Source organism: Aphelocoma coerulescens, chromosome 3, assembly GCF_041296385.1.
Source record: "Aphelocoma coerulescens isolate FSJ_1873_10779 chromosome 3, UR_Acoe_1.0, whole genome shotgun sequence".
NCBI classification, from domain to species: Eukaryota; Metazoa; Chordata; class Aves; order Passeriformes; family Corvidae; genus Aphelocoma; species Aphelocoma coerulescens.
Window position 1 is genome coordinate 37,982,062 of NC_091016.1, and position 14,038 is coordinate 37,996,099.

The 14,038-nt window shown below is 44.2% G+C and overlaps 1 protein-coding gene across 2 annotated transcripts in view; it reads right to left on the reverse strand.

Moving 5' to 3' along the window:
- Positions 1 to 214: 214 nt before the first annotated feature.
- Positions 215 to 14,038, reverse strand: part of DAAM2 (dishevelled associated activator of morphogenesis 2) — a 172,438-nt gene continuing 158,614 nt past the window's right edge. For both annotated transcript variants that reach the window (XM_069009816.1, XM_069009815.1), the window contains 3 exons: positions 11,209 to 11,340; positions 2,325 to 2,495; positions 215 to 435 (listed from right to left, as the gene is read on the reverse strand). In XM_069009816.1, the coding sequence (XP_068865917.1) occupies positions 220 to 435; positions 2,325 to 2,495; positions 11,209 to 11,340 (519 nt within the window). In that variant the 3' untranslated portion in view covers positions 215 to 219. The remainder of the gene's footprint in view (positions 436 to 2,324; positions 2,496 to 11,208; positions 11,341 to 14,038) is intronic.

The window sequence follows — 14,038 nt, forward strand, 5'->3', positions numbered from 1 at the left end:
CCTGCTGGATCCACAGAGGCACTTTTATAATGGTTCAAATTAGGAGCACAGAAGAGGGATGAGAGGAAAGCTGATCATGGAAAGGTAACGTCTTTAGCTACAGACCAAAGAAATCCTTTGAGGCAGCTGTCAGCCAAGCGCCATTACACACATTCATCTTCCTTGTTTTGCACTTTTTCATCTCCTTCTTTTGGATGAGTATTTTTCTTCCTCTTGTAATTAATAATTTAGCTTTGTCACCACCCGCTCACGGCTTGTCTCTAAGCCTTGGTTCCCCGAACGCTTGCGGTTACGCTTGAGCTTGGATAAGTCTTTGTCAAAGACTTCACCCGACCTTAATGCTGACACCAGGTCATCAAACTCCCCACTCTCTTCAGAGATGCTTCCAGCTTTTGCTTTCTTTTGTCGCCTCTCTTTTTCCCTCTGTTCTTTTAGCTGTGGAGAAGGACACAGAGTTTTAGGATTAGCTGACCAAGATGCCAGATCACTAGGTACACTCCCAAGAAGCAGCCAGAATGCATCAACACAGATTAGGGAAAAAAAGAGTAGGAGCTTATCCACAAGGCCACCACCTGTGCCAAGAGCAACAAGAGGCCATGCTGGGCTTCTCTTCTACACAGGCAAGCAGAAGAAATGAGGAATGAGTAGCAGTGTGTGTCTGCCTCACAAAGCACTGTCCGCCTGCAGCAAGAGGATACATGGGATCTGTCCATGCTACTGCTGTTTTGCACTAATTTTACAGCAGGATAGTGACAGCACAGTAGCTGTGTCAAATGCCAGTTTACAAGTGATGCTGGCTCAGGTCATTTCCCAGCTTCTGGGAGCTGGCTTGCAGTGACCTTAGTGCAGCAGCACCTACCATGCTGACAGCACCCGACTTAGTGAGTTTGGATGTGTCGGTACAAACCACAGTCACTAGTACAGTCACAAACAACTTTGCACTTGGGCCATAGCTAGCTAAATTTACATGCAGAAAGGCTGAAGTCCTGAAGTAGAAGGAGGAAAAGAAGAAAGGAAAAATCCAGAAAGCCACGACATAGTGAAGCATGAAAATTGTGTGAGACATGAAAACATCAGTAGAATCCCTATGCACAAAACAGCTCATGTTTGCATGGAGACAGTGTTGCAGTGCTGGGAGGATGAAGACACATTGCCTTGACTATGGAAAGAGAAACTGGTTATGAACACAAAGAGCAATGAAACAAAACTGCTGATTTTACAAATTGTTGGATAGGTCCACCCATCAATGTGATGCCCTTGGCCTCCCTAGGGTAGCTCCAAGGAGCTCGGCTATCTCTTTCCACTGCTCAGCTCCAGAATTAGTAGAACTGGCAGGGGATGGTAATGGCTATCAGGAAGCAGGTCGGTCACTCTGCAAATGCTAGCCCCACATTGCAGGAAGACTCTTTCCATAAGGCCTCTTTCATGACATATTAGGCCTATGAAACCATCCTATAGTGGGCTCCTTTTAACTTTCCAGGCTGGCTGAGAGGAAACTTGAGCCTGTGTCCTGGCATTTTATCCTTCTGTCTAACAGTAAGGCTGCTGGCATCCTGGTGTTTTACCTCTCTCCTCTTTTGAAAGGCACAAGCCAGTGCTTTTGGCTCAGAAAACATTAAAATCAGCAACTCCCTGCAGCGTGGCCTGGGGCCATGGCAGCAGCCAGGGCTACAGCACCGGCAGGGGGGAAGGAGGCAGGGGACTGCCGAGTTCTCAGGCAGCACAGAGCTGAGGTTACAGGGGGATGCTGGTTCACATGAACCCCTGGGGACACGTATGTCTGTCTCCCAGCAGCAAAATCCACAGAAAGGTCTCCTGCCACATCAAGGCCAGACACAGCCCCAGTAATCCAGGCATTAAGGCTGGCCAGAGAGAAATACTGGCAGTGTGGGCTGCAGCAGGTGCCAGGGCATTTGCTATGTCACTGTGCAGATGACAGGCATGCAGCAGATGATGATGGAGTCTGACTGGAAGCTGACCAGCTTGGCAGGACTGAGGGAAATATGACTTCTTTGTTTGCAGCCTAAAAGCAGGATAGTTTGGCATGGGGTGGTGGCAACCTCATGCTGCAAAGTGCCAGGGAAAAAATGCCTGGGCTAGATTTGATATCTGAATCCCTAAGAGGGTAATTTGGGAGCCAAATAATACATCCTTGAGAGCAAGACAGACAGCAGGAAAAATGTCATCATTTGAGAAGAGAATGATGCCAAAGAGAGGTGTCAGGGAGAAGAACATAAAACAGTGACAGGACATGATCATTGGAATTTCTCTCAAGACACAAAAAGGTGAGGGAAGGAAACATCTTCCTGCCCCCAGATCCTCACCATGGCCTCCATGCGTGCCCTGCGCTCCTCCTCTTCCTTTTTCTTCCTCATATTCTCCAGATCTTGCTTGGCCTCTGCAAATGACTGTAAGAAAGTGTCGAAGATGCCAAAAAATTCATCTGGCTGCATCTTGCCCTCGGTCTCTCCAAAATGCTTCAGTGCCTTGGCATACTGTCAAGGGGGCAGAAAACACAAGAGCCATAATTAGGCAGGCAGTTTGGTGAAGACAGCAAGGATAGCTTAAGAGTAACCACACCACGTAATTCAATACTCTCTGAGCATTCATGTGGCAAGAGCAGAAACTACCCCCAGCAACAGAAGTGCTTCTCCTTAAGGCAGGTGCCTCTATCCCTGAGGAGTCTGCTCTCCTGGATATCCTTTGGGCAACATGCAGCTATAGTGCTGGAGAGTACTAACTGTCCACTGATACAAAAATACATGTTTAATTCCTGAGGGCAATGGAGTAATTTCAGAGGATGACACTGTGGCCACATCTCAGCTGCGGCTGCAGGACAGCCAGGGCAGAGAAGACAGTGAGCTAGCTGGGGAAACAAGTAGTTTTAGTCCATACTTTCCCCTTCCATCTTCCTTTCAAATCAACTTTTAAAATGCCTGTAGGTAAAAGTTTTTTGCAATAAAGCTACAGTCTGTCCTCTCAGAAACCTTTTGCCATGTCATCCATCTCTCTGGAGTCCTCTGAGTCAGGGTGTTGCCCGGGAGAGAGGAGACTATAGACAGACAAGGCATGAGAGAGGGGCAAGGAAAGCAGCCAGGGCTCCCGGGCAGACTTAAAAGAGAGTGAATACATCACAAGTGGTTTTTATTTTAAAAGGCAAATGTTGAGGCTGCAGGACACATATGGAGGCAGCCAACTGGCAGGACTTCAGTCACAAGGCAGTCCTGATGGGGATATGGTAAATTCACAGCAACTCCTGGCTCTTGGACATCAGTGCTGCAGTAGTTGTACTCTCTCCTTTGCACTCTCACACTCCCAAGCATGCTCACCAAAATGCACTCAAATCAAGCACATACAGTCTGTCAACAGCAACACGTGCAGTAAGTGCTGTGTAAGGACACACATCCATTGCCAGCCGCCCTCACTCACACACCTCTGTGCTGCAACACAGGCAGCCCCAGAGACACACTCCTGACAGTACTTGTGCCCTGATGCACAGCTTCCCTAGAATTCCCTGCTTGCACTTTAGCACACCATCAGAGAGCAGCAGAGCATCCTTACAGACCTCAACGTTTACCAAACCAGGCTATGGACTGTCTTCAAGTTCTCTCAGGCATGTATTCAGCTCATACTAACACAGCCCAGTTTCCCTTTCCTTCCTTATGTGGGTGCTGTTGCAGAATGGAAAAGACAGTAAGAACAGTTCAGGCTCTGATCCCAGCACAAAATGAGTTTGGAAGCAGGTCTTATAAACCCCTCTGGCCCTGTACCAGGTAAAGCATAAACAATGTCTCCCAGTCAACTGCAGGGGGAAGAAATCTCCAAGGAAAGCAACTTCCTTCTGGCACAGCCTGAGAGATTCAGCATCTCCCCTTCTCTGCTATCCCTGCCAGGCCCACAAAGCAGTTTGAAGCAATAGACTCTTTTTTCTTTAAAAAGGCTGTGTTCTCAGCCAGAAACAAACAAAGAAACCCAAAGAATCTTAGAAAAAAAGTGTTGGAAGAAATGCAAGTTGCTTTGAGCTACCAAACATGGCAGGAGTTGAAGGAAACACATAGAAACAGCAACAGATTACTTCTCTGTTTGACTCCTTTTCTCTGGAGCCTCTGAAGACATACACACAAGCATACACACCTACACCCTCTCCCCACCCCTCTCTGTAATTTTATCTGTATATAATGTACACATAGGCTCTTTGAATATTAGGGAAATGCAGCAGTCTATAGTAACCCACACTGAACCAGAACCAGCTCTTTGGCAGAGAGAATACAGGCTGTAAATACCACAGAGGGAGATGAAGCATCTCCATATGCTCTATTTTCTTGTCTTGCTTGCCCCAGTGTGACAATCAGCCAGGGAGGCAGGGAAGTGTCAAAGAAAGACTTCAGCACAGGCATTGCCACCACTGTTTGAACACTCAGAGCACCCGAAGCTCATTGCTCACAGGGGATGTGCTACCTGTGATGCCATGATGATTTTTTGCCTTTTCTTTTATACCCCTTTTATACCTTTTTATAGGTTTTGTATTCTCGGTGGTTTTTAGCCTACATTCTTAGACTTCTTTGTCAAGCTAAGAGACTAAACATCTTAGAAGCTTCATAATTAGGGATCAGAAAGCCCCAGACCCCAAGGTCCTCTCCAGAACACATTCTGTAAACTAAGATAGAACCATCCAGGGGAAGGTTCCTTGGGGAGGGGGGCTCACTGGAGCCCCTCATTGGGGAATCTTTGATAGATATGCTAATTAGTAAGACCTATAATGTTATACCAGATCTTTGGTGGGTGTGCATTGCAGTGTGCATTTGGGTGCATTCCACCTGGACGTGTGCACCTAAGGATCCTTAAAATAAATACCAAGGTAAAAACCCTTTTTCCCTTCTAACTGTGTTCGATTCTTGATTTTAAGACCAGGAAAAGGCATCACCTGGAATCTCTTCCCACTTAATTTGTCATTAACTCCTGTGAAAATTGAAAGTAAGGCACAAATTAAGAGCAGTGACTAGGGCTGCTAGCTAGAAGTAAGGCTTGTCCAATAGCTGTGAAGCCTGAAGTGGAAGGGAAGCCCACAGGAGATGGCTTTTGCACCTTGCAATGCACTGCCTCCATCCCATGTTCCTCCTGTGCTCAGCAAAAGTGAGTGAGTGGGCGCAGAGAAATGAGCTGGTTGATGCCATGAATGTCCACAGGGGTTTCCTAATCACTTAAGGAAGCTGGAGGTTGAAAAGGCAGGGGGTCCTTGCCTGGGGCTCTTGGATCCTACATACATGGAAGTCTCCTTTAGAGGGTGGTGTTGTCTGCAAATGTTCTGCACGAGGCCTGTCATCAGCTAGCACTGGCTAGTTCGTGTCACACGGGCAAGAGGGGCTTTTGCTGCTGCCTCCCCACTGCCACTCAGAGAAGGAACAGTGTTGCTGTGCTGGAGAGACCCAGCAGCCTGGGAGCCTTCCAGAGACACTCATGAATCTGAGGTGTTGCGGTCTCTAAGCAGCAGCAAGGAGTCTGAGAGCAGCCTGTCTTTGGTGCCCTGTAACACAGGGCTTAGGAGGTCACAATCACTTACTGTAAAGCAGTAAAAGACAAAAAGCAAAAAATCTGTGAGCTGGATGACCTAAAAAAACTACAAAAGGAAAAATTTGGAGTTCACTGAAATAAACATTCTCCTTCTTTCTCTACCCCCTCTGGAAAAAAAGCTGACTGAGCAGAGGCAGGCAAGTCAGGAGATCCAGCTTCTGCTGCCAGCTCTGCCCATGATGTGGCTTGGGAGCTCATGCTTCCTTTCTCAGCCTTGTGTTCTCCATTCATTACAGAACAGAAAGTGTCGCCCCACTACTCTGATATAGCAAATGGCAAAGAATCAGTTGTTCACATCTGTAGGGCACTGCATCACTGTAATGCACTATTGTAAAGAGAGACACACTGTCTTTTCACTGTTTACACTGCAACAGACCCCTCTGGCTTTACTACTTCTTCTACTTCTCTGTAATTCTGGTTCTGCAACCATGTGTGCTTTTCCAAAGCACTGGTGCTGGGTTGAGGGGCAGTGAGCTGCTGCAGACAGCCTCCCCAATGCTGTTACAAAGCCCAGGCTTCTACCTGCCCACAGTGGCTAAAATCACACTGCCTGCTTCCCTCAGGGCGTTAAGAGGCAGCATGGCACAGACCAAGGTGCTCTGGATCCCAGCCCTCTCTTCTGCTCTCTGTCACAGGACTTGTGTCACCCTGTACAAATTGCTTGACTGCTCCATGGGCAGAATTCCTCCCAAACAACACCAGCTCATGTGCACAGTTGTGAAATCTGTAGCTAAGCCCTCATACATGCAAAACGCTTCCCAGAATTTTGTGATGTGCTGTAATATTGTGGAACAAGGGCTGAAAACTTGCTTATTCCTGAAGTCATTTGGGGACAGATGACATGGGCAAAAGCAAAATGGAAAACTGTGTTTCAGCAGGTTTTCCACTGTAACACAGAATGGTATATCTTTTTTTCATTAAAAAATTCATTTCCACACCATAAGTACCCCCAAGCTCCATGATATAACAGGTCCACGAGCTCAGTGCCAGTTCTGCTTCCTCTGCCAAACTTTCCACTGAATTTATCCTCTTGCCAAAGCAAATCGTTTAGACAGTTGTTTATTTTAAAAAGCCATTTTAGCAAGGAGAGGGAAAGCGGGACAGCAGCACACACAAACTCTGCTGTGCTTGCCAACGAAATGTTAAACAGTGGCAGAAGACCTCTGGAAACGGCAGGAATGGGGCTCTGTGAGGAGGAGGAAAAGCAGCCATGATAAAAATTTCCTGCTGTCTGTGCTGTCTGCTGTTGCGGGAGGAGCCAATACACAAATGAATTATACCAGGTAGCCATGGAACATGAACTGTATTCCCCAGACAAGCAATCTTGAGTTTGCTCTTATGAAGACACCAGTTCAGTACTGAGGCAAGTCAAATAAATGTCTTTTCTCTCTATGGGACAAATTCAGATCAGTTAATGGAAAGAGCCCTGACAATTCCAGGCAGGGCTGGGCCCAGCTCTTTGTGTGCCTAAATGCTCTTAAGGGATTCTCCCAGGAGTTTAACAGTGATGCTGGCAGCCCCAAAATCGAGTTACAGGTGCTCTAAACATTTCTCATATGTTAGATGCCAACCTGCACTGCAGCCTCTGAAGTTCTAAGTTACTGTACAAAAGCTATGGGATTTACCATATGGCTGGTGGTGCCCTCATCTTGACTTCCTCAGTCTCTGTCCTGATACATTCCCTCTTCATTTCCCCCAGTGGCTGACAGAAAACACCAGTCTCCAAAATGCACAACCGAAGTGCACAGCCTATAACTGGCACTTGGACTACAGCATTTCTTTGTGCTTCATAGCATTCTGCCATTAATGACTATTTTCTTAAATGGGTTTCACTCAGCAGGCTTTCACTGCCTTGCTGTTCTTCAAAACAGTTACTGTGGGTGCTAAGCTTATTAAATGTGTGTGCAGACTCTGAACTCCTTTCTCCATCATGAGAAACACCTTGCTTGAGAGGAACTGGCATCAGAAAGACTGGGAATGGACACTTTTCCTACCCAGCGTGCCCAAGCCATAGCCTCCACAGTGTCTCTATAGAGAAGCTTAAGTTTGACATTCAGTAGAGGAATGGCAATATCTGACCAAGCAGACTTTGTACTCCTAACAAGATCCAAAGTGTCTTGAAAACAGGTTTGCTATAAACCAAGCACAAAGCAGAACAGTTCTGAGGAAGCCTAGTGATCTAAGTTCATACCCGTCAAAATTTAAGAGCATAGTAACGCTTCATATAGGGCAAATGTCATCTTTTTCAAGAAAAAAAATAAAATTCATACCATGGGAGGTTACTCTTCCTCTGCTTGGGCATTTTCATTGCTTCCCCACAGGAAACATAGAGAAAATTTTTCATGAATAAAATTCAACCTCTTCTTTCTTACGTAAAAAAATCAATTTTTCTTCTGTTCAAACACATAAAAATGGATGAAGGACTCCAGGGCAGAGTTTCACTTTCTCCTGCCTCCACCTTCCAGTTTATGGGAAATGGCAGAAAACATTATCCCTTGATCTAATCTATATACTCCCTTATAAAGTGGTATTGAAAGTGAGAAAAACACAACAAGAACAAGAACCAGCTGTGCTAGAAAGCCTGTTTAGAGAGTTGGTCTAAGTTTTCAATCAGTTCTTAACCAAGCCATCTGTTTACTGCATGAAGATAAGTACAGTTACAAGGCTTCCTCTGCAAACGTGGATGCCTGCATCTGGCAACCTGGCCCTTTAAATTTAAGATATCACTTCCTCCCCATGGCCACAGGCTTCAAATGGCTCTGTTTAGCTAGGAAAAAGGCCAAAAAGGTACTGCATGGGATTGTGAAAAATATTGTCTGCTGAGAAGGTCAGCACCACACCTTGGTAATGGATTGTTTCCATAACTAAATAAATTACTTTTGCTAATTCTGAAAAAAAAAAAAAAAATATAAAAACTTCCCCAGTTTGAAAAGATAAGTTATATTGTTTTAAATCCCAGCTGAGGAAACATGGCTCTGATTAACTCATGCTAATCAATTAGCCACATCTATATTTAGGATATCCAACTCCAGCTGTTAAAACTAGGGCTTCATTATTATTAATAAATCTGTGAGTCAGGCCAGTTCTTTCTAGGCTTATTCAGATATTTTTCAAAGTCCTCCCTGCCCCACTACCTTTTTTGCTCAATTTGCTTTGCTTTGAGAAATAAAAAAAGAACAGGATAATCAGATGTCTTGGTCCCTCTCTTCCTTTAATTGGCTAGTTCCATTAGGTTTCCATGGTATGAAAAAAGCTTGTGATTCAACAAGCACAGAGAGTCCATTGAGGTTGGAAGATGTTACAAGCTTTGCAAAGCACATCTGGTTTGTTGAAAATTTCCAGCTTTCTTTTTCCTTTTTTTTCTTTTTTAAGGAAAAAAAAGAGGAAAAAGAGGAAGAACAGAGGGCCAAAATAATATGAAGCAAACATGAGAAATAGCTCAACACTGGTAAGGACAGAGAGTTCCCTTACAGGAGTCCAAAAGCAGCTTTTTGCCAGTGGAAGAACCAAAGCCATAGGTTGAGCAAAAGTTGGAATGGTGTGTGTGCAAACATAGCAGGGGTGTGTGAGGAGAAGGTAGAGTAACGTTTCCTAAGCATGTTATAGTCATTAAAATAAAACATCTCTTTATGTTGAGTGCTTTATGTTGGCTAAGTTTAAAAACGCATGCAACAACTTCCAGACATACTGGTCCGTCTGCAGGGAGTTTCTCTGGTTATTTTTAAAGCAAAAGAATGGCATTTTTCCTGCAAGTGCCTGATCAAGAAAAGTTGCATTGCTGTGCTGGACATGTACCACTTGCTGGTTTTTAACCCCCAACTGAACTTAAAAAGAATCTACATTGGCTTTTCATCCTGGTGTGCCAAAAAAAGAAAGGAGCACCACCATCTTTAACACCAAACCAAAAGTGTGCAGTCTAAGCCATGGACAGAGTAAATATCCTTCCAGAAATGGATGCCTAACTATAATGAAGTTGAAAAATTTACCCATTCATAATACAGAAGCCCCCAAATCATATAGAACCAAGTTTTTCTCAGCAAATTTAGTGGGGCTACAGAATGTAAAATATTCTTTTGTTCTGAGAAAGCCACTATGGTGTGAACATTTTTATACTGGAAGTAGTTTGAATCCTCTCGAGCAACATGACAACAATGAAAAATGGAAGTGTTCAGGGCCAGGCTGGATGGGGCTCTGAGCAACCCAGTGTAGTGGGAGGTGTCCCTGCCCATGACTGGGGGGGAGAAGGTTGGAACTAGATGATCTTTAAGGTCCCTTCCAATCCAAACCATTCTATGATTCTATGAAAAAATTAGTCATGTTATTCTCCCCAGAATTTTTTTAGAACATCAGTGGTGTTGGACTGCCCAGCTTTGCCTTCTGAGTGTTGCAACAGCCCCTGCCCCACTGGTGTTTGCCAGGGCAGCCCTCACTGAGAGTCAGAGGCTCCTGTGTTTGCAGCTGCAAGTCACTATTACCCAGTTTATCTCCACAGCAAGCAAATTTTTCTGAATCACAAAATAACACTACTGCACAGGAACTGGATGAGTGAGAAGTCTTACTGTCTAGATCCTCAGCCTATATTTTCAAAATCTAAGGCCTACTGACCCAACAGCACAGCTTTCATTAGTAATGCAATAGGTCCTTTAACACCAAAAGGACTGACACCAGAGTGGAAACAATTTGATCCAAAAGAAATAACACATTTGCTTCATACAGCCAAGCACTTCTAACTTGCCAGCCAACAAGGGCAGATTTGCCATTACATATCATTTACTTTAAAACTTGCTCTTCTCTAAACATTTTCATATGCTTATGATCTTTTCATATAAATTCTTCCTCATTCAGCTGAGAGGCAGAGGGATTAGTGCCAGACTCGAGCCATCGTGAGAGAACAAGCACCTCCTTAGGTGTACCAATCTGGTAATGGAGATGCAGACAGGGAAAGGATGAAATGATTGCAGCAGCACCTGAAGAATAGCATGTGCGTGGTTCTGAGTGTGTAAGAAGAATCCAAGAACTTCAGACAAACCACACATGTTTAGGATTTCTATCTTTGTACTGAAATACACCCAGTAGCAGAGAAATGGAAAAGATCAAGCACAGCTGGTGTAGCACTGTACCAGCCACTGAGAAGAAAATTAACTATTCCAGCTAAAACCAGGACATCAAACTACCCAGAGGTACATTTTTAAAGGAAAGAGACAAAGCACAGATGTCCCCAGCTGAATCAGCAGAGTGGAATGCAGTCAGAAGCAGAAGGTAAAGAGATATGAAGTCACCATCACTAAGAAAGGACCCCTTTTTCAGCAGTGGCTTAAAAGGCATTCCCTTCCACACTGTGGCAAGGTGTGGTATCCTGTTATGGATACTGCCACTGCAATTCTATGCCACACAAGAATAATGTTAAGGAAGATGAGAAAGAAGTGGGTCAAGAGAACTGATCCTTCTTTTAATCACAAAATATGTTCTAAATGGATATGGACCACATTAGAAAAAATAAGAAACTTCAGCCTTAACAATTTTCAGTGTCTATTGAGTTTTCACTGCAGTCCCAGCACCTTAAATTGCTGTTTCCATTTTAATTCAGGCTTTTGATTGAGCTGGTGAAACTCTAAATACTTCAAAAGGAATTCTTACCTTGTCTCTAGCCTCGTTGAGAAGGTCTTCTAACTCTGAGAAGCTGAAACTGGCCACAGTGATGAAATCGCTCATGACAGGAACAAACCTGTCCCCTGATTCTCGCATGCGTCTCTTCTGATAATCCAGCTCCTGAAAGAGAAGTAAGAGATAGAGACAGGCAAGTGTCAAAGATTCCTCAGTGATGAGGAAGGGAGCAGGAAAGTCCATCTGTTTCACTCACTGCAGAGCATACTCTGCTCCCACATTCATCCAGAGCTCTAACTTAGAAACTGCTGTCTAAGTAAGTCAGAAGTTTTTAGGTGAGAGAGGGGAGGTCAAGGAAGGATGAAGGAAGGTCCTGGTTACAGTTTCACTTAGCCTCAAACAACAACCCCTCCCAAGAAAGCCATCAACACACTAAGTTTCTAAAGCAACTTTATAATTTGAGCATCAACGACATGAAGTGGTGCATTTTTTTTCCTATGCAAAATGACAAATGATAAAGAGCTTTGGGTAGCAAGTGACTTTAGGATTTTTAACAATGAGTTTTGCTCCATTCTGTCTTCCCATGGTAAAATAAAATGATGTATACTTGGGGAAATGTGCTCTAGATCTCCTCTTTATTTCTCTGAAAAGCACCAGGTGAATAGCAAAAAGACATCAAAATTGGTTCTCCCACTGAAGGACAAGCAGACAGATGCCAGGTGCAACATTTTTTAGCACCCTGCTAAGCATTAGCTTGGATGTCATAAAAGTGACAGAGTTATAAACTGGGGCTATTGTGTCAAGAGTTATGGTAAAAGAAAAAAAGAATACATAAAACCATAGGAAACAAAGATCTATTTGTCTGCTACCTACAAAAAGAAAAAAACCTGATTTTAAGATTCTTTCCTTCTGGCTCGAGTTTTTAGTTTTAAGCCAAGATTACCCACAGCTATCTCTTCCCTTACTTTAATCACCATGCTTGAAAGACAGAGGGAGCTACAGAGCTCCTCAAACTGACTAATTCATAGTGAGACTGGAAATCTCCCATGCCTGTGCTTGGCTTGTGTGCCGTTGACAGTCTCATGAGGACAATGAAACTGTAATCTGGGCCTCATCTTTATTCTCAGCTGAATAATCAGTGGGAATGATAAAGCCTGATTTTCTCTGTGGGGAAGGCAGCATGAAGCAGCAGGTCAAGTTACGATCTGGCCCTCTGTTCCCTTTGGAAAAAATTTCTTCGTGCTGGCTGCAACTCTAGCTCCATGCATGTTGGGTGCTCTCTGGTTGTCAAAATAGTAATTCACAGAGCCAAATGGGTAGGCTTATAAGCATCTATGGGTAGATTTGTAAGCATCTATGCTGAGAAACATCTTGGGACTTGCTCCATGTGGTGCTGCTGAATGCCAAGAATTACTTTGGGCCATCAACAATCTAAAATCCGACATGATATATATCTTTTGGTCTGCTGTGAGTTGGAAAGAGAATGTAACCACCACAAAGAAAGACCACAAAGCAGAAAAGGGGCAGGAAAAGAAATGAGGAGGTGGCCAGAGAAAGCCCACATTAAAGAAGTGCTACTTCCCTGCTTTATATTACATCCTCTTCTGCACTGGTTTTCCTAACACATCACAAGGGACAGTCCTGGGAGCACTGCTCAGTCCATCACTTTGCAGTGAACTGTTTCTGTGTTGCAATCACTTTGAAATGGACCTTACAAACACAAGAAATGTCACTTCACATGCTTCTAAGAATTATGTTGGGTTTTTTTTTTTCAGCCACTCTTCCATTCTAATTTTTAAGCTTATTTTAGCTGAAAGTTGCTCCACTCTCTCCTTCCCCTTTCCTCTGGCAGGTGAGTATAACAATTCTGTCATCTCACTCACTGTTGAAAGCTATGGCATTTGGGACTGTTACTGGAGAGCACTGTTTTACAAAGTAAAATTAAGATTAGGTGGTCTGCTCTTCAAACTCAGTTCTTCCCTGCAGAATAATTATCCCAAAACACAAAAAAAAAACTTAAAACCCACACAAGTAACCAGAATGACTATGTAATCAGCCAGAGAGCGACACTGCAAAATAACAAATTCCTCTGTATCTTCTAGAAATGCTCTCTGCTAATCATGGTAGCACAACAGAGGCCAGAACTGGCCCTGGTGGGCTGGGCTGCTGGTTCTCTAGAGGGACGAAATGATTCAGCCATGGTAGTCATTTCTCAAGCGGTGGTTATGATCTCCTTGCTGTGTGAGAGAAGGGCTCTGCTGACAGAATTCCCTTCCACTACTCATCTGTCCTGGGAGTGTCCTACACAAAGGCAACAGCTGCATGAATGTCTTGAAAAGGAATGTATCTTATTTTTCCAAAGAAGTGAGCTGCAAGTCCAGGAAGGCAAATGGTCTGTAGTACCTTTAAGAACATCTGACTGTGAGACTATTTTTAGCTTTCTATTCTTAAGGGGCCTTGAAGAAACACCAGTCACTGGAGCCAAGGCTGTGGTGAGAACACACTGGAATAGAATCAAGAATCACACCTTCCCCTCCTCCCCCTTCCACCTGACAGTGATCTTCTATTGTTGCTATAGTGCTGCTTTTTACACGCCAGAAAACCACGAACTGAGCAAGCAGACTGGGAGGTGCTGGCAGCCTCAGAAGAAAAATACCATGGCAGGGTACTGAGGGACTGAGGCAGGAAGATGGTGATTGCATGGGAAGGAGAGGTTGCCCATGGAACCCATGCACAGAAAAGAGAAGAAAAATCAGATATAAAGGCAAAAGGACAAATAATCTGATGAAAGGTAGCAAAACAGAATTAGCTACTCACATTTCAAAGGGGGGGAATTGTCTGTCCCAGCCAAAAACTGGGCCTC